Below are 21,285 nucleotides of genomic sequence, written 5' to 3' on the forward strand. Positions count from 1 at the left end.
ATCTTCACTTAGACTGTTAATAGTATTATTTTTCTATTTTTAAAGTACACTTTTTATTTTGAGATAATTGTAGATTCACATGCGGTTGTAAGAAATAAGAGAGAGATGATACCAAAATCGCAGACAACAGAGGCAAAAATAAACACATGGGACTACATCAAACTTAAAGATTTTTGTGCATCAAAGGATACAATAGAGAGAAAAGGCAACGTATGAAATGGGGAAAAGTTTGCAAATCTTATATCTGGTCATTTTGGCTAGGGGCTCTATCCACCCCTGCCTAGAGCATCATTATCCCTTTGCAAACATCCCAAACCAGAAACCCCAGAGGCATCTTTGATTCCTCCCCCTTCTCTGACCCCACACATCCACTTGAGGGCCACCCCATCCTTGACTCAGTTCCCATTCTTCCCTTTGGCTTCAAATATCCATTTCTAGGCTTCTCTATAACCTGTATCTTCCAAGGAGCATAGGGTTTTCACACCCTTTGAGGCTGAGGTTCTTGTGCCCCTGAATCCCAAACTTGGGTTTCATGTTGAGGTTCTGAAATAGCTTCCACCAATACTTCCACCATTACTTCAATTTCTGGATTGTGTAGCCTCCATGGTAATTAGCAGTCTGAACTGTAGGGCATAGCTGCCCTGATAATGAATCCTGGCTCTGCTGTTTGCTAGCTTTGTGACCCTGGATAAGATACTTAACCTCTCTGTGCCTCAGCTATTTCATCTGTAAAGTGGGAATAATAATAGTACTTACCTCAAAAGGATTTAGTTGGGATTAAATGAATTAATAGAATTAAATTGCATCAAACTCACCTGGCAAACAGTAAGTGCTATTGTCTGATTAATAATACTATTGTCATTATTAATATCTAGGTTACCTTAGTAGGTCTTGAAGGCACTGTTATTCCATACTAAGGATATAATATAAAGATATAGGACAGGGCTTCCCTGGTGGCGCAGTGGTTGGGAGTCCGCCTGCCGATGCAGGAGACACGGGTTCGTGCCCCGGTCCGGGAAGATTCCACATGCCGTGGAGCGGCTGGGCCCGTGAGCCATGGCCGCTGAGCCTGCGCGTCCGGAGCCTGTCCTCCACAACGGGAGAGGCCACAACAGTGAGAGGCCTGCGTACCGCAAAAAAAAAAAAAAAAAAAAGATATAGGACAGTTTTGCAGTTTTAGTAGGCAGGGCATTTAGTAAAAAGTCATGAAGTTAAGTCACACACACTGTATGATGTCTGGAACATCACTATAGTACTGCAGAGTACAATAACTGTCCATAAAAGTGACCCCTTTATCAATTCCTCTTTATTAATTCAAGATTTCCATGAAAAGTAGTCAAGAAAAGTTTATTTAAGCATTAAAATTTAGCTGGCATAGATAAGTGAGGCTTAATTGGATCAATGAGCTACCATAAGAATCATGTTAGTAGGGTGGTAGGTAACCAGATTATCACAGTTGGCAAGATTATCTCTCAATCAGGAAATTAGGAACATTTTTTTTCTATTGAGGATCAGTAACTACAGAAAGCAAGGTATTTGTAGCAACTTGTCTTTTTTTTTTCTTTTCTTAAGTATGCCACATTCAGTCACCTTTTTTTAAAAAAAAAATTAAGAACTGGGGACTTGTGTAAAAAATATAGTTCATCTCCATATTAAGACCAGTTATTATCAGGAGGAGGAAAAGAGAATAACCGAAAGAGGATAATCTGATGTTTATTTATCATTATATATCCGGTGCTTCACAGTTTACGCTATTTATAAGGTTTTTGTTTTTTTGTTTGTTTTGTTTCGTTTTGTTTTTTTGCGGTACGTGGGCCTCTCACTGTTGTGGCCTCTCCCGCCGCGGAGCACAGGCTCCGGACACGCAGGCTCAGCGGCCATGGCTCACGGCCCCAGCCGCTCCGCGGCACATGGGATCTTCCCGGACCGGGGCACGAACCCGTTTCCCCCGCATCGGCAGGCGGACTCTCAACCAGTGCGCCACCAGGGAAGCCCTATAAATTTTATGTAGTGTTTTCACGTACATAACCTAGTTCCTCAGAACAGTCCTGTGGGAAAAGGCAGTTATCATTAAACTCATTTTATGGATGAAATGGAGGCACAAAAAGATGAAGTGATTTCTCAAAGCTCACTGAGCTAAGTACATAGTATGTGTCTGAGCTTGAACTCAAACCCCTGCCTTTTTGAAGCAGGAAGTGGGGAGAAAGGAACCGGAAGAGAAAATATCTGTAGTTTTTGAGGTGTTGGCAGTGTCATTTTACTCTCGTTCCACACTCTCATCTTTCAAATGTGGATGAGCTGATTGTTTATGATATTTTTACTGTACCATCCTAGAGACTGCATGTGAATGGAAATCTAATACCATGGAAATAATTTTCTGAGCTACAAAGATAGTGACTAAAGCCGTGTCACCCTAACTGCTCTCTACCCTTGATTAGTCTGTGGAAGATTTTCTTTTTTCCTCTTGCCCCCATTAAAAAATAAATCCGACAAGAAGTAATTAGACTAAATTGGCTCTTGGGTGGAATCATTGCAATTGGCATTGTTAGAAATATTGAGACTATTATTGACTCTCATTGTCTAATCTATTTATATCTAAATGTCTCTTCAGTCTTGTGGTATTTACATTTGTCAGTTAGTTTCCAAGATCTGCCTAATTCCTTACAGACTTCACACAAAGACATGGTATGACAGGATATTTCTACAGTCTCCGTTCCTTTCTGTCAAGGTATGAATGGTCTTTAAAGGACCTGCATGTTACAATGAGCCAGAAATCTCTTCAGATCTTTTTTCCTTTGTTCTTTCTACCCTGTACCAAAAGAACAAAAGACCTACATTTTATGACTTTGTAAATTCATTTAAATTAGTTTCAGCAGGAGTGAATAATTTATTATAGTAGTAAAAGGAAGAAAATACGTAGTTGCTTTTCTTAACCAAATAAATTCAGAATTTCAAAGAATAACCCTATTTGTAGAGAAATTGTGCATATGGCATAGGGATGGTTTTGTTCCTGGAAGGAAAGCATTTGTTTTTTGGATAAAAGCCAGTAAAACATGAAGAAACAATATAGAGAGTGAATTTATAATACCTTTGATATTTATAGTAAGTGTGGCAGGTTCATGTTGGTTGATGTCGGGATATCAATTTTGAATTATTATATTAAAAAATTTCTTATCCTTGGAAGGAAATAATGAGATATTTTGGGAATTTTCCATGTAGTGTATACAATGCATTTGGATTATTTAAATAATTAAATTTGAGTGTAAAAATATAGGGGATATCTGCTTTTTTAAGGAAAATGTCTTTAGTTATATTAATAATACACCATATTCAAGAACCATACTTAGTTGTACAGAATTTTCAACTTCAACATACATCTCTACTTGCTTTTACTAGGGCCATCAGCCAATTGTTAACTAATGTTTGAGAGACCCAAAGTTTGGCTCAAAATGCCTGACCACAGAAATCAAGGAAATGAAGAGGGGGGAAATATGGATAAACAAAATATACACTGATTAAGGAGAATCCAAAACGTAATTTAGAGCGTGCCATCATTGCCCAGAAATTATTGAGGTATAATTGACATATTCTATTAGTCTCAGGTGTGCAACATAATGATTCGATATTTGTATGTATTGCAAAATGATCACCACGATAAATCTAGTTAACATCCATCACCACACATAGTTCCAATTCTTTCCTTGTGATGAGAAATATTAAGATCTACTCTCTTCGCAGCTTTCAAATATGCACTACAGCGTAGTTAACTATAATCATCACGCTGTACATTACATCCCCATGACTTATTTATGTTATAACTGGAAGTCTGTACCATTTGACCCCCTTCACCCATTTCACCCACCCCCCCGCCCCGGCAACCACCAATCTGCTCTCTGTATCTATGAGTTCGTTTTGTTCTTGTTGTTCTTGTTGTTTTAACATTCTCTATTTAAATGAAAGAAATATTCCATCCACCAGTGACCATGGATTCCTTCTCAGGTGAAAATTACTACACTAGAGTTACCAATATGTAAGATAATATTTCACATAGATCAGAGTCCGTGTTTTAATATTATATTTTATGTAGCTTCACAGATGGAAGATGAATATGTAACCTGAGAATTTATTTCATTTTCTAGAAAACTGCTATATATAATTTTGGTACATAGTACCAAAAAAAGATAATCAAATAAACTCCAATGAAATGTTCATCTAATGTAATTGAAACTGGAAATTTCTAGGAAATTATATAATAGATGTGGGTTGCTTGATTTAGATCTTGGAATTTAGGACTGGAATAGTATAATATTTTCTTGGATTTTCTCTTGCAGATGACTTGTTTAAAGTTCACAAGCTTAAGCCAAATGTGAAGTGGCGACAGGCTTTTGACAGCTACTTAAAAACTCTGCCTCCATACTACTTATTAGTATGTATTAACTCTATCCAATCAATCAAAAACTTCACCCCTGAAATAAGATAGTTTTATTTTTAATGTGTAAATTTGGGTCGCCCTTGTCTTCTCAAATTATGTGTAAGAGCTTGGAGATATCATGGCGGCACAAAAGAGGTCTGCTTATTTTATTTCCTTTAACTGCCATGGTTATTGTTATAAAACACATCTATGTTTCTCTTATAAAAACTAACCTTGTGAAATTATAATTTTGGAATTTAAGAAAAATAGGGCTGGATTTATGTATTATATCAACTTCCCTTTTTAACTCTAGAAATTCGCACTATTGGGTTTTCCTCTGAAAAAAAACCAAACAACCTCAAGACATTATATTTACTTATGGCTTGTTAAATGTGTCCTAGACACAGCATGAAGTAGGGGCACTGGTTAGAGGGAATCCAAAAAGAGTAAAAAATCACTTGGTGTCATTTGGATCTTTACAATTTGAGAAAAATATTCATAATTATTTTGAACGAGTCATATAATCTAAATCAAGATTATCAAAATCATTTCAGAGGTAGATGTGGTAAACTTTAAGCCAAGTTTCTAGAGGTGAAAAGGCAGAACCTTAAGTGGTACCACTGGTGTCACTGGGAGGAGAAATTGGGGTGTGTTAGTATTTACCATGGCAGGAATGGGGTGCACAATAAAATGCAATGTGAAATGATTTTATGACTTGGGAATTAAGACTGAAAGCAATTTACCTGTTTGAATTTGCTGTTACTTGCTCTTCTTATCCCACTCTCTTCTGATTTTTTTACTTTCTGCTCTTTACTTTTCTGCTATTTTCATTGCCACTTTTTAATGTTCCATGTTTGGTTTTATGTGCAGCACCTTGACTTCTAAGAAATGAATCATGTCCCTTTGCCCCTTATAACTGAAGTTTGAGTATTTTAAGATTTATTCTATTCTTACTGTTGTGTATTTTGTTTCCTTATAGCCATTAAAGAAAGCACTAAGGATGATGGGAGCTCCAAATCTGATATCAGATAATTTAGATTGTGGACTTAGTTACAGTGTTATCTCTTACCTTAAAAAACTCAGCCAACAGGTAGTATTGGTAAAAACAAACAAACAAAAATCCTTTGCCCTCAGAAGTGCATTTCCTTATTCTTTAGTATAACTGTAATTTTCAAATTAAATGTGTATATATTTCTACACTTTATGGATTAGTAATAATGTGATTCTCTATGGCTTCTAGCTTCACCATTAAACTGCAGTTAAGGGTCTGTCAGTATCATTTGATGCTGTGCCATTTCTCCTTTCGCTTGCCAGTTTGTTCTACCCACAAGCTGGTTGATATTTTGTGGCCTAGGAGGGGCAGAGGCTTAATAGAATTATCCATGGGTCACATTTTGTCTATCCTCAACCTAGTTTCTCCTCAAATCACGTTGGGCTAGAGCATCCCCCGTTTTAGGTCAGCACACTGAGGCATGGTGTGATTAATGACTTGCCTGAAATGCGTTTTTAGGCAATAAATATCAGTATGCTTTTTCTTGGAGAGGGGGAGATGAGACCAGTGTTCCTCGCACTGGAGGGTGACAGGCCCTCCATCTGTTCCCCCACCTCATTTGCATTATTCACCTTGTCCCTTGCCTGCCCCTCTCTATTAGTACCTCATCCTCCACTCACCCCTACTTATCGTACTTCTCACCTCTACCTAGCCCATTCTTGCAGGGTGGAAATGTTTGAGAACTACTGAGTTAGAGCTTTACTGCCATACAAATGTGTTATGTTACATGACAAATTAATGCAGCAGCTTTACTTTCTTCTTGTGCACAAATGTATTCCCAGGTAGGGGATAGTAGTAGCACTTGCAGTGACAATAATGCTTCAAGTTGGATATGTTTCAAAGTTGGGCCTTTAGAAAACAGAGCAAATAAGTGTCAGAGCAAATAACTGTCAGATTTCTGGCACCAAAGAACCAAAATGACTCCACAATTTGGGATGCTGACACACCTCGCTAGGAACTGGCAAAAACTTAAGTATAGTCTGGAGTTTACCAGCTCCTACCAGACCACTGTGCTCATAAATGCAAAAGAAAGTAAAGGCAAACCCAGATTTCTGATCTATCAAGTGTCCCCTTAACCCCTTTCCCTCTCTGCTAATAGATTTTTGTTGTTGTTGTTAAATGTTTTGTTTTGGTTATTTATTTATTTATTGATCTATTGATTTATATTTTTTTATTTGATGTTTACCTTAGGCCTTTAAGGCTGTGTCAGCAGGGTATGGCCAGAAGGAAGAATAGTGAACAGAGTTGAAACTCATGCAAGTTCTGGGGCTTTCTGGGACACGTTGCTTGTACAGTTTTATCAATGACCTTTCAGGACCAGTTTGTGGAAACAGACCCTTCATTTGCTCTTATCCCTTATTTCATGACTAAGTTTTTAAAAAGATAACAAACATACTTAATTCCAATAATTAGGGAAAACTTATGAGTATCTCTGACCAAACCACAAGAAATTCAAAATTAATTTGGGCTTACTGGACATTGGTGGAATTCCACCTTTTAGAGAAAAAGAAAAGATCGTTACTAATGTATACTAGCTCTAATTACTAATTTAATTACTAATTTAATAACTCTATGTCACCAGTGTTCTTTGAACCATCTCAGATGTATGTAAATCACAAAATATGCCCAAATATATTGCTACAATACATTCTCGAGCAATATTTATCAATATGGTATAATAGTGTCTATTAAGAGGATTTTTTTTTCTTGTGAGTTAGTAAGAAACTTACTGAGTACATATTACAAATTATTTACTTGGTAATATTTGTTAAGTATTACTTTTGGGGGGGTGGTCTGATATTAGAACTAAACACTATAAGTTTTTTCAGATATAATGCAATCTATGTAATCTGAATTTTAGTACTAGTGTACTTTTATAAATACAGAGTTTTACCCTTTATGTCTGGGTCCGAAATGAATATGTTCACTTAGACTAGATTTTACAGTAGCAAAATGTGATTTTACGTGTAATTCTTACCCATGGTTTTCATTCTCTCCATGATTCGATCATAATTTTGACACTAGACAAGAGAAAAAAAAATGTATTATTTGTCTTTCTAGCCCCCTCTCTCTGTTTGCTGTGGTAGTACAGAGAAGCACAGGAAAATGTTTAATTATCCGTTTTTCTGTGATTTGCGATTGAAATTTGTTCAATGGGGTTCTTAAAGTATTATCTTTCTTAAGTAGTAAAAACAATAGTGATAATATGGATCTTTTCATAACGTACTATGTACTTTCATTTTAGACCAAACTAGAGTCAGAACGAATACTAGCATCAGTGGGGAAGAAACCTCCCCAGGAAATTGGAATCAAAGTGAAAAATCATTCTGGAGGTGGCGTGTCCTTGACTCACAATAAAAATTTTAGAAAACTATTGAAAGAAATCATAGGAGAAACAGCACCGAGACTGGCAGAATTGAATACCAAAGAATTTGCCGGCTTCCAAGTAGGGCTCTTAAACAAGGTAAACTGTGACATAAATAGATTGTTTGGGGTGGGGGGGGGGTGGTAAGGTCTGTGAAAGATAAAGGGGAGAAGGAACACGAGTAAGCAGAGAGAGCTTTCAGATCCCTTGCAGAACATTTGGTCCTAAACAAAATGTCCATAAGACATTTGGTCCACACCAAAAGGTTCTTGAAATCTGGTTCGATCCAAAACATATCCATGAGCATATTTGGTTCATGCCAAATGGTTTTGGACAGAACCAAATATCAAGGACCCTTTGGTGTGGACCACATGTCTCCATGGACATTTTGGACAGGACCAAGTGTGACCAATTATCAAGGACCTCTGGCGTGGACCAAATGTTGTACAGACATTTTGGACAGGACCAAATGTCTGCTAACCGTCAGATTACGCTGCTGAACTAACACTTGTGAGAGGGTGGGGGAAGGAAGGAGGAATGGGTATGAAGAGCCTCAGACATCAGTATAGCTTGTAGAAAATCTTAACCAGCCCAGAAGGCAAGCCTGGCACCACGATCTCCCATAGAGTAGGTCCACATTGGGCAGAACTGGCCAGGCCCTAACATCCCCCATCATCCTCCATCACTGGCTGGGGGCAGCCTGGGGAAGAGCACAGCCTGGGCTCCAGTGCTGCCCCAGATCCCAAAGGTACACTGGGGCTGGAGGTGGTCAGATCACTGCAGCCCTTGTAGGATCAGCCACTGCTTCCCGGATGGACATCCCAGCAGCTCACCCCCGTGGCTGCAGGCGGGCTACATCTAGATTACAAACAGTGGGCCTGCAAGGCTTCCCCCGGCACAAATCTCAGGATTTGATGTTTTAAATGACATACTGAAAAAGGATATTCCCAGTGGCTTTAATGCTCTGTGGGTGTATTAGGATTCAGAACACAGCCAGCGAAGGCAAATTTTCCACTGGCAAAATTCTACTGTAGTTAGTTGTAATGAATATCCCTCTCTTCACTAAGATTTTAAGAGGATTAGGAATTATATTTCTATATTAAAAGCCTCAGGAGTAACTGAAATTGTTTCATTTCAAATAGGATTTGAAACCTCAGACGTATAGAAATGCTTATGATATTCCACGTAGAGGTCTTTTAGACCAGTTAACCAGAATGCGATCCAATCTGCTGAAAACACACAAGTTTATTGTTGGACAAGATGAAGGTAAGTGAACAAAGAAGCACTTTTTGTTGATTAGGCAAATGTCAAGTCTGACTCTCACGAAGATGTTTATTGCATAACGAGTAAGTTATTTTGTAATACTTTAATATTTATAATGCCTCTTTTCCGGAATCCCTTCAGCTACCCAGGAACAAGTTTATTGTTCTCGGGTTTAAGGGGAAGTGTGCATTAATCGGTGCATATATTACACTACACGTTTTAGCTCTTGTAAGTCTCAAAGCAACCCCATGAGATAGATGCTGTGTTTATGCCCATTTTTATGGACATTGGAACTGAGAGTGAGCATTTTAGTAGTTTACCCAGGTTTAGTGAGTTGGAAAGTGGCAGAACCTAGGTCTATCAGATTCCGGAAATTGCATGCCCCGAAGCTATACCGCCCAGCCTACTGTGATGAATTCAATCCAAATTCCTTATTTACAGGAAAAGAATGAACCTGATATTGTCTAGGATAATTGGTGATGGTGTGTAATTTCCCTTTACTCCATTTTGCTCGTTTTAAGCAGGGTCATTTGTCCATTAAAATGTGCAAATCTTAGCCTGGCCAACCTCCTGAAATTATACGCCATTTTGTTTTTGTTTTTGTTTTTTTTTGGCAGGGGAGACTTTTCTAGGAAGAGAGCCTGTAGATCTAATCAAATTTTCCAAGAGGGTGAGGCCCGCTAACCAAGATTCTCTGGATGATAAGAGAAAACCATGGAGCCTAGGCTCCTTTTTTTAAAAATAAATTTATTTTTAAATTTTATTTTATTTTTGGCTGCGTTGGGTCTTCGTTGCTGTGTGCGGGCTTTCTCTAGTTGCGGCGAGCAGGGGCTACTCTTCGTTGTGGTGCGCGGGCTTCTCATTGTGGTGGCTTCTCTTGTTGCGGAGCACGGGCTCTAGAGTGCAGGCTTCAGTAGTTGTGGTGCACGGGCTTAGCTGCTCCGCGGCATGTGGGATCTTCCCGGGCCAGGGCTTGAACCCATGTCCCCCGCGTTGGCAGGTGGATTCTTAACCACTGCGCCACCAGGGAAGCCCTGAGCCTAGGCTCTTGAAAACACAAAATATGGGGTTTTGAGTTGGGATGGTGGTATAGGGAATGTCAGCCCCTTCTCGAACCTGGTATGAAGAGTGAGGGAGGGAGTTGTTCTTGCCCTAGGGATTTGAGCTTGTAGGCCGAAGTGATGGTAGACTGAGTGATGAGTGGGATGAAGAGAGATGATTTTAGATCCAGGCTGCTAGATTCGAGATTTTAGACTGTCGGTTGCCAAGATACACAATGCTAAATCAGACTATGATCATGTCCTCTCAAAAGGACCACACACTTCTGCTGTATAGTATCTGTTGCTTTTCCGGTGATTTTGCAGATTCCCTTCATAGTGTTCCAGTCGCACAAATGGGTAACTATCAAGAATATCTAAAGACACTGGCTTCTCCACTTCGAGAGATTGATCCAGATCAACCAAAAAGACTACATACTTTTGGCAATCCATTTAAGCAAGATAAGAAGGTGGGATACCTATTTCTATGTCTGCCTAGATCGTGATATTCTTGCAATAATTCCTTTCTTCTTGGCAACATGTAGGTAACTCAGAGGTTCTCCTTCTGTTTGTTTAAGAGATAAAATATGCCTCCAGGGCTCTTTGTGAATGGAAAGTGGGAGCCTCCTTATGCAAGAGTGTGTTGGTTGAACAAAGTGATAGCTGCCATTTACTGCGTACGTAGTAGGTGCTATTTTAAATGATAACATTGAATGCTCACAGCTGCAGATGAGTGCTACTGTCCGCCCTATAATATGAAATCACAGCTCATAGTGGCCAAATGGTTCACCCCGAGTGACACGACTGCTAAGAGCCAGGATTTGAACCCCCGTCTTTCCAGCTCCAGAGTCTGTATTTGTTCCCACCTCCACACACTAATTCCTTTAATATTGAGATCACTGTTTATTTCCTCTGTTTACATTATTCAGCTCTCTAGTGCTGTATCTAGACAGTTATAAAGTATTCCTCTTGAAATATGAAGTACTAAGTGGTGTTGCCTTATTGGCTTGTTCTACATGTGAGATGTGTGCGTGAGATATACATGTGAGATGCGTGTGTGTGCATGCGTGTGTGTGTGTGTGTGTATCTCTGTGTGTATAAGTGAGAGATATACTGACTTGACCATATAAGCATGAAGACAAATGGAGATTATATCTGCATTCATAGAGGAGACCATTGTTATAAACGTGCAGACCGTGAAATAATGTCTTCTGTAGCAAAAGTAGACTGAAAGGTATTCTGCTTCACCTGAATCTTCAATTAACTGGAGTTTTTCTTAATCTTTCTGTGTCTTGGTTTCCTCATTTGTGGCTCTGGAGATAACTATGACACCTAACTAATAGAGCTCTGTGGAGTATTGAATTAGTACCTGTACACCATTTAGAACATTACCTGACACGTGGTACATGCTCAGTGACTATGTTTTCCCCTTTATGTACTGTTTTGCTTTGGGAAATGCTTTGGAAAAGTCATTTATTATGATTTTATTCAAATAATGGGAGTGCGCATTCTTGGATTATCCTTGGATGAGAACAGCTTTTAGTTAACCTTCTATACTGCTGGCTCTCATCTTTTATCTAGTCCCAAGGGTGAAAAGCCCCCTCCCTCATTTCTGTCCAGCACCAAGGTGGACATATTTGAATCTCTGTGAGATTGCTGTTGGGGGAATGACATTTTCCATCTACCTGCCCATCACCGTTTTCATGCAGCATTCTATACAGTGACTATCAATATTTCTTAAGGATGGGTTTAAAGCACACAAAAGGGAATGAATTGCCTTACCAAGGGTTGATGCAAAATGGTTTGTATCTTCTTCAGAAAGGTCACTGTGGGTTTATTCCCACTTTGGAGCTCTCATCGCGTTGCTCATTCCCCAAGCTTTCTGGTTAATCGTGATTGTGTTATGTTTGACCTTACAACAAGTTTCCTCCTCGTTCCACTTAGACTGGGTTGAAATTGAATAGCGTTTCCTGAGAACAGCCTCTGTGGGGTATGGCAAATCTTTGGCCGATGATTAAGATCTATATTGGTGATGTAGCGTATGATTGTATATGCATGTGAAGAGTTCGTGCAGTGCTGTCTTTAATGGAATATGTTCATTGATGTTTTCTAGGGAATGATGATTGATGAAGCAGATGAGTTTGTAACAGGGCCACAAAACAAAGTGAAACGTCCTGGAGAACCCAGCAGTCCTCTGTCATCTAAGAGAAGGCGGAGTATGTCCCTGCTGTTGAGGAAACCACAAACACCACCTACTGTAACTAACCACGTGGGCGGAAAGGGACCACCCTCAGCCTCGTGGTTCCCATCTTATCCAAACCTCATAAAACCCACCCTTGTACATACAGGTATAGAGTAGTGGTTGTGATTTCCTTATGGCCCCTAGAGGACTAAGACACTAAACAATTTTCTTTTCCTTTGTATTCATTTCTTTTGTATTCAGTTTTTGTTCGTTAAGTAAACCGTTATTAAACCATCTATGTGGTAGGTACCAAGGGCCCCGTGGGGAGTGGAGACTGTGTTTCAAGGATCTCAATATGTATGAGGGGAAGAAGATCCTTACTTTCATAGTAATTAACACAAGTTGGAGAAATGGCAAGAGATATGCCTGTTTGCTTTGCCAGGGCAAGGCGGAAGGATGTGCAGCCATCTGGAGTTGCTGAGTCAGTAGGAGCAAATGGGCTCAACAAGGGATGGGTCTGCATGTGTGTTCTGTGTCCCCAATTCCTCTCTATGCTCCAACCCAGTGCAGTCTGAACCGGCCTCCTCCATTCCACTGGATGATGCCCAATATAAATCCCGCATCCCACCATTTCTCTCCATTCTTCTGATCTGGGCTGCCCTCATGTCACCAAGCTACTCCAATAGCTTCTTATCTGATCTGATTCCTATTCTTGCTAGAGTCTGACCCTCACTGTCTAACCCTGTAGCTGGAGTGATCACGCCAACACAGAAATGAGATCACGCCACATCCATGCTGAAGACCCATCATCACCTTTCCTAGGCACTCAGAACACAGTCTGAGCTCCCGACCCTGGTCTCCCAGCTGTGCACGACCTGGGCCCGCCATCCTCTCCTAACACGTGGCCTGTCATCTCCTCCTTGCTCTCTCTGCCTCTGTCCTTTGCTCTGGGCTCCCTGGCCAGTCCCCTCCCCGGGGCTCTGCACGTGCCCTTGCCGCAGCCTGGAGCTCTTCCTCTGCATGTGCACAGGCCGGCTCTCTCTCCTCCTCCAGGCTCTGCCCAAAGGACACCTCCTCAGGAGGGTCTTCCCGACCACGTGGTCCGCTGGGGCTCCCCCTCCTGCTCTCTGTCCCATCCCTGCTTGCTTCTTCCCTAACACGAATTCCAACTGTAATAATTTTGTTGCATCATTGCGCACCTACTGCCTGGCCTCCCCATGAGCATGGAAGCTCCATAAGGGCGGGGGCTGCTGGCGTCTGTCCTGTTGGCTGCCGCTCCCCGGCTCCTGGCACGGCGTCCGGCACAGAGCAGGACGAGTCAATGGAGAAGAGGTGTCAGACCTGGAGTAAAAAGAAACTCAGGTTTCTGGGAGAGAAAAGATGCATGAGGAAGATCTTATACTGACAGGGATTTGGGGTGGGGTGACGGGGGCCATACAGAGCCTTCAGGTCTAGTGGCCACCACCTGTGTTTCCTCAGAACTTCGGAGGGAGAGAGGCGGGAGTTTGGCGGGGGGGCCATGTAATCTGACGTCAAGCTCGGTAGAGCATGGCATTTCATAGGTAAAGGACAGAAATCATGCCACCAAGTGAGACTGGCTGCTTTTCAGCTTGTAGAGCACGAGCTGCAGCTCAGCCCTCAGCACCAGGGACCTGAGCCTCTTTATTCGTTGTACTGTCTTACTTGGTTTCCATATGTGTTCATGGTGCCACGAAGAGAAGAAAGTGCGTTTGTCGTATTACCTTCCTGAGCCCAATTTGAGGGGTCTCAGGCTCCATCTGGTACATCCTCTTGCTTTATGAAACAACTTCCTCAAAACTGAGGAGCACCGGGTGGTCCCTGTGGGGTTGCCATAATGCACCTACGTCACAGCTCCACTTGTTAATTTGGTTTCCAGATGTTACTGTCACTCACGATGTTCATGAGAAGATGGAAAATGGTCAAATCTCACCCGATGGCTTCCTGTCAAAATCCGCTGCCCCAGAGCTTATGACTATGGCAGGAGATAGTATCCCGCCCGCCCAAGTGGATTCCCTGTCTGATGATTTCACTAGTCTCAGGAAAGATGACCTGATGCACAGTCCTGGTAGTAATGCAGTCATAGGAGGAACCAAGAACAGCAGCGTCTCTGTAGATGATCGAAAAGTCTCGGTAACATCTGCTTTGGAAACTGGGCCAAATACATCACAAGTAACTTCTGCTATGGCACAAGGAATCAATGCTGATATAAAACACCAGTTAATGAAGGAAGTTCGAAGATTTGGGCGAAGTAAGTAGTGAAAGACCATCTATCAATAATATAATGGAGGTCCCTTTCCGTTAAGGATTCACAATAGATTCAAGGTATCTCTTGAGGTGCATTTTTGGGAAGTATTGGGTTTTCACATAATTTAAAATGATTCCTCTTGCTTTACCTAAAAAAGACCCAATACACCTTTCTCTCTTTCTTTCCCCTTACTTACTGTAATAGTTTCCTTTTGCTGCTGTAACAAGTTATCACAAACTTCGTGGCTCAAAACTGTATTATCTTAGAGTTGTGGAAGTCAGATCTGAAATTATTTTCACTGGGCTAGCATGAAGGTGTTGGCAGGCCAGGGTTCCTTCTGCAGGCTCTAGGGAGAATCTTTTTCCTTGCCTCTTCCAGCTTCTACAGGCTGCCTGTGTTCCTTCGCTCGTGGGCCCTTCCTCCATCTTCAAGCCAGCAACTTAGCCCCTTCTCTCCTCTCTAACCTCTGCTCCCACCCTTACATCTTTTCTTTCTGACCAGCTCTACTGCCTCCCTTTTATAAGGATATTTGTGGTTACGTTGGGCAACATGTATAAACATGGATAATCTCCCCATCTCAAGAGCCATAACTTAATCACATCTGCAAAGTAAGGTCTCTTTTGCCATATAAGGTAACATGTTCACAGGTTCTCAGAATTAGGACATGGACAACTTGGGGGGCCATTATTCAGCAGACCACATTTAATTAGTGTTTAGAGTTTCCCTAGCAGATATGTGCGGATATCTTGATTTGAGTGTTTCAAATACAAACTATACCTAACTTTCCACACACAAGGAATGATTACTGATGATGTGTAAAGACTGAATTTTATTTTTCATCCATATTTTAAAAAATACTCATTTTTTTAATATCTTCAGAGTATGAAAGAATTTTCATTTTGCTTGAAGGAGTGCAAGGACCTCTTGCAGTGAGGAAACAATTCGTTGAATTTACCATCAAGGAAGCTGCAAGGTGGGTGTAAAGAGGAACTCTTCATTGTGTTTTTTGAAGCAGGAGGGCCGCCCAATGCAAGACGGGTGGAGGGATTGGCGCTGCCTTGCTTTTCTTTTTTTTAATCAATTAATTTATTTAATTTTGGCTGCGTTGGGTCTTCATTGCTGTGCACGGGCTTTCTCAAGTTGCAGCGAGCAGGGGCTACTCTTTGTTGCAATGCATGGGCTTCTCGTTGCGGTGACTTCTCTCGTTGTGGAACACGGGCTCTAGGCGTGAGGGCTTCAGTAGTTGTGGCATGCGGGCTGACTAGTTGTGGCACACGGGCTTAGTTGCTCCGCGGCATGGGAGATCTTCCCGGACCAGGGCTCAAACCCGTTTTCCTCTGCGTTGGCAGACGGATTCTTAACCACAGTGCCAACAGGGAAGTCCTGCCTTGCTTTCCTAAGCCCTGGCCCTCAGTCATAGTTACAGCTGTCTGCAGAGGCGTTTAGATCAATACTACCTGAGGCCAATTCACTCATCCAGGTCTGTGGAGCCTTTTGCACTCCTCACAGTCTGAGGTGGGCTTGGGCTCTCAGCTGGTAATCTCGATATTAGCTAAGCCCTATCTTTACACGGACATACATTTTCTATTTCCCATGTGAATGGCCATTCCAACTTTGTACCCCGCACGGTGCCTCGCGCATCATAAATGCTTTAAGGACCTTTTGGATAATAAAATTTCTTTTTCTTTTTTAGGTTCAAAAGACGAGTCTTAATTCAGTACCTTGAGAAGCTACTAGAAAAAATAGAATCCCATCACCTTCTCAACAACGTTAATCACATCAACAGCAGATCATGATGTTAACACAATGACCAAGGAGGAAAAAAGAATAAGTGTTCTGTGCTGTAGGATAGAATGGGATATTGTTGATTATCCTACGATGTTTTATTCAAGGGAACTTCCTTCCAGAGGCTAAGAAAAAGCAGTGGAGCTTTTTGTTTTCAGATTCTCTGGCGGGAAAAGCTGGCTTTTGCCCTATGAGTTTTCTTTGAAAGTATTACTTGGTTGTTTTGTTGTTACTTTTCCCAATTGAGGAAGGTGATGTTATTAATCCAGCAGGTTAAAATCAGTAAACCCTGTCGCCCCTACCACATGTGATAAGGGTTCACTCTTGAACTTGGCCGTCCTGGGCATTTCCAGAGTGACTAGGGGCTACGTGCAGGTGGGGCACTACTTGGTGCTCTTACTATGTCCTTTAGAAAGAATAGGTGTTCAGAGGCCAACTGGTAATCTTGTGTGTGCTGAACAAAGTTTTCAACCATTCCTAGTTGTGCCTTTAAAACCATGCAAGATTCAGGACAGTTTGGATCAAAGAGTAAGAAAGCTGCTATTTGGGTAAGTTATTTCTCCGTGGGAGAGGCAGGGGAAGTCACCAAACAATCTACCTCCAACTCTGTTCTATTTTGTCTAGAGACATTACAAAGTGCACCTGAGGCTGCCTCAACCCCTGACGTTTGTTCTCGCATGTGACTACAGAAAGTCTTCAGGGGGACTTGTGCATTCTGTGCTTCAGAAGCACTAAAAGACAAAATAATGCATATATTTCCTTTAATGTTTATACAAAGGTTTATATGGAGCAGTATTGTTATCTTTGTATTAATTTGCAAAATTTTAAGTGTACAAAGAGATTTTGACTTGCATATATAAAATAAATCATTTTATTGATTTTTCACAAGGTCCCTGATGCTAGAGAAATTTCTAGTTTTCTGTTTCTTCTGCTTTGTTATTCCTTTCAGGAAAAAAAAGTGCACACTGTTGTTGTTTTTATTAATAGATTTATTTTATTTCTTTACTTCTTTATTTTTTGGCTGCGTTGGGTCCTCCGTTGCTGCACGCGGGCTTTCTGTAGTTGCCGCGAACAGGGGCTACCCTTCATTGCGGTGTGCGGGCTTTCATTGAAGCGCCTTCTCTTGTTGTGGAGCACGGGCTCTAGGCGCACGGGCTTCAGTAGTTGTGGCTCAGGGGCTCTAGAGCGCAGGCTCAGTAGTAGTGGCACACGGGCTTAGTTGCTCTGTGGCATGTGGGATCTTCCTGGGCCAGGGCTCGAACCCGTGTCCCCTGCCTTGGCAGGCGGATTCCCAACCACTGCGCCACCAGGGAAGCCGCCACACTGCTGAATTAAGATGTTAGCAGAAGGATGTAAACTTCAAAACGTCACTCACGGAACTTAGTGATATTGGTGAACATGGTGGTGTAGGGCACTCTGGGTAGGGTCCTCCAGGAACACTGGAAACACCGGGAAAACAAGGATCGGAATCAAGTTTATTGGAACTCTGGAAGATCATCAGAGGTTTACAGCAACCAAGCGAATGTTAAGTCTGAAGAAGAGCCACGAAATGTGACAGGAGAATTTGCTGGCATTTTAAGTTATTCTTGCCCCAGCCCTTCCCTAGTAGAGCAGCGGTCTTGACGATGTCAGCGTGCATTCCAAGTGAGGGTTCCTGGCTCAGGAGGGAGGAGAGTAAGACCTTACTCCCAAGGAATTGTGTTTGTTTAAAGCTGTCTAGAAGGCTCCCTGAAGGGCTGACGCAAGGGGATTTTTTGCTTTTCTGTTGTCTTAACTCTAAGCTCTTTTAGAGTGGTGAAGCAGCTATGTTGAAGGACGTTCCTCAGAAACATTGAAAGGCAAGTGAATAAGCTGCCGATGCTTATGGCAAACAACAGACATGCCAGAATTCTGGAAAGAAAAACTGAGGAGTGAGATACTTTGGAAAAGTAAGGCTTTGAAATGCTCCCATGTATATCTGGGTATCTAGAAAACCATGTGCATGCCCAGGGCAGGACTCAGTCAGAAAAGACCGGAGAAGACCGTAAGATTTCACCTCTGGCTAATCTTTAGGGTCAGCACAATAAATGACTAGAACAACTAATTAGAACATCAGTAAGGAGGGACTTCCCTGGTGGCGCAGTGGTTAAGAATCCGCCTGCCAATGCAGGGGACATGGGTCTGAGCCCTGGTCCGGGAAGATCCCACATGCCGCGGATCAACTAAGCCCGTGCGCCACAACTACTGAACCTGTGCTCTAGAGCCCACAAGCCACAACTACTGAGCCTGCGTGCCACAACTACTGAAGGCCGTGTGCCTAGAGCCCGTGCTCCGCAACAAGAGAAGCCACCACAAGAGACGCCTGCTCACCGCAATGAAGAGTAGCCCCCGCTCGCCGCAAGTAGAGAAAGCCCACGCGCAGCAACGAAGACCCAACACAGCCAAAAATAAATAAATACATAAAATTATATTTAATAAAAAAGGAGATCAGTAAGGAAATAGAGGCCTTGAACAGCACTATAAACCAATTAGGTCTAATAGACACCTATACAACACCCCACACCACAAGAGCAAAGTACATATTCTTCTCAGGTACTCACGGAGTACTCTCCAGGGTTGACCATATATTAAGCCACAAAACAAGTCTCAATAAATTTTGTAACATTGAAATCATACAACAAATCTTTGCCATAATGGAGTCAAACCAGAAATCAGTAACAGAAGTTGGACCCTCACCTCATACCATATATCAAAATTAATTAAAATGAATCAGTACCTACCTGTAAGAGTTAAAACCACAAAATTCTAAGAAGGAAACTTTGGAGTAATAGTTTTTGACCTTGGATTTGGCAATGGTTTCTTAAATAAGACACCAAACACACAAGCAACAAAAGAACAATATAATTTGACTTCATTAAAATTCAAAGCTCTTGTGCGTCAAAGGACTCAATCAAGAGAGTGTGACAGGGCAGCCCATAGGATAGGGGGAAATATTTGCAAAGCACATACCTGATAAGGGTCTAGTGTCCATTGTATAAATAGAATTCTTTCAACTCAACAACATAATCTAAGGAAGAAATAGGCAAAGAGCTTGAAAAGACATCTCTCCAAAGAACATATACACATGGCCAACAAGCACATGAAAAGATGCTCAGCACCATTACTCATTAGGAAAATGCAAATCAAAAGCACAACGAGATACCATTTCACACCTACTAGGATGGTAATAATCAAAAAGAGGAAGAGCAGGTGCGGAGGATGCAGAGAAATTGGAATGGAGCACTGATACATGGTACAGCATGGACGAACATTGAAAGCAGTATGCTAAGTGAAAGAAACCAGAGGAAACAGAGCCCATATTGTATGATACCATTTATATGAAGTATCAAGAACCGGCAAATCCATAGAGATTGAAAGTAGATAACTGGTTGTGAGGGGCTGGGGAAGGGGGAAATGGGAATGACTGCTGATGGCGTTTCCTTTTAGGATCGTAGAACAGTTTTAGAACCAGATAGTTCTGTGATGGCTGCACAACGTTGTGTGAAGGTACTTTATGCCATTGAGTTGTACATTTTAAAATGGTAACTTTTACGGAATTCCCTGGCAGTCTAGTATTTAGGATTCCGCGCTTCCACTGCCAGGGGCCTGGGTTCGATCCCTGGTCGGGGAACTAAGATCCCACAAGCCACGTGGCGTGACCAAAAAAATAAAATGGTGAATTTTGTGTACAATTTACAGCAACAAAATGCTCCAGAGCAGCCCAGCTGCCATCTGACACCACTTGATGCCATATGGAGCAGAGTGATTGCCAACCTCAGCCATGCTCAAATTCCTGACATACAAAATTATAAGATGTAATAGTGGGTTGTTTTGGGTTTTTTTTTTTAAATCACTGACTTCTGGTTTCTGGTTCCTCATGTAAAGAGCTTGGAAGCCACCACTCTGTCCCAACAAGTAGAAGACTGAACAGACTGGATCTGTAAGAGTGGGAGGACATTGGGCAAACCTCCAATATTGGTGAGACAGACAGAAAAATAATAGGGAGTCATGGCTTACTGGAGCAGAGATTCATGACTGAAAACCACTGTGAGAACCAGTGCCGGGGTAGGAAAACCTGAACTATAACTGACAAATTGCTAGGTGCTCAGTGTGGACAGTCTGAGAATTAAAAACTCCTACTTTTGGTTGTCAAGATGTCAGTTCTTCCCTACTTGATCTATAGATTCACTGCAATCCCAGTCCAGATCCCAGCAAGTCCTCTTGTGGATATAGATAAACTGATTCTAACGTTTATATGGTGAAGCAAACAGTATTGAAGGAAAAGAACAAAGTTGGAGGACTGATGCTACCTGAGTTCGAGACTTACTGTAAAGCTACAGTGCAACCTAAATGTCCATTGACAGAGGAATGGATAAAGAAGATGTGGTACATATATACAATGGAATATTACTCAGCCATAAAATGAATGAAATGCCATTTGCAGCAACATGGATGTACTTAGATATTGTCACACTGAGTGAAGTAAGTCAGACAGAGAAAGACAAATATCATGTGATATTGTTTATATGTGGAATCTAAAGTAAGGTACAAATGAACCTATTTACAAAACAGAAATAGAGTCACAGATGTAGAAAACAAACTTATGGTTACCAGGGGAAAAGGGGGGAAGGGATAAATTGAGAGATTGGGATTGACATACACATACGACTACATATATAATAGGTAAGTAATAAGGACTTACTGTATAGCACAGGGAACTCTACTCAATACTCTGTAATGACGTATATGGGAGTAGAATCTAAAAAGGAGTGGATATATGCATATGTATAACTGATTCATTTTGCTGTATAGCAGAAACTAACACAACATTGTAAATCAACTATACTGCAATAAAAATTAATTTAAAAATAAAGCTACAGAGGTGCGCGAAGAGAGGGGATTCAGAG

The 21,285-nt window shown here is 41.4% G+C and overlaps 1 protein-coding gene across 11 annotated transcripts in view; it reads left to right on the forward strand.

The window, feature by feature from the left end:
• INTS6L (integrator complex subunit 6 like) overlaps window positions 1-17,252 on the forward strand; it is a 51,506-nt gene extending 34,254 nt beyond the window's left edge. For 2 of the 11 annotated variants that reach the window (XM_032619731.1, XM_032619735.1), the window contains 9 exons: window positions 4,332-4,426; window positions 5,391-5,501; window positions 7,708-7,926; window positions 8,970-9,093; window positions 10,455-10,597; window positions 12,241-12,475; window positions 14,207-14,578; window positions 15,455-15,548; window positions 16,269-17,252. In XM_032619731.1, coding sequence (XP_032475622.1) covers window positions 4,332-4,426; window positions 5,391-5,501; window positions 7,708-7,926; window positions 8,970-9,093; window positions 10,455-10,597; window positions 12,241-12,475; window positions 14,207-14,578; window positions 15,455-15,548; window positions 16,269-16,371 — 1,496 coding nt within the window. In that variant the 3' untranslated portion in view covers window positions 16,372-17,252. Of the gene's footprint in view, window positions 1-3,396; window positions 3,574-4,331; window positions 6,719-7,707; window positions 7,927-8,969; window positions 9,094-10,454; window positions 10,598-12,240; window positions 12,476-14,206; window positions 14,579-15,454; window positions 15,549-16,268 lie in introns of those variants that run through there. The other 9 variants (XM_032619737.1, XM_032619733.1, XM_032619738.1 and 6 more) reach the window with 8 other exon arrangements.
• The last annotated feature ends 4,033 nt before the right edge of the window (window positions 17,253-21,285 follow it).

Source organism: Phocoena sinus, chromosome X (genome assembly GCF_008692025.1).
Source record: "Phocoena sinus isolate mPhoSin1 chromosome X, mPhoSin1.pri, whole genome shotgun sequence".
Lineage (NCBI taxonomy): Eukaryota > Metazoa > Chordata > Mammalia > Artiodactyla > Phocoenidae > Phocoena > Phocoena sinus.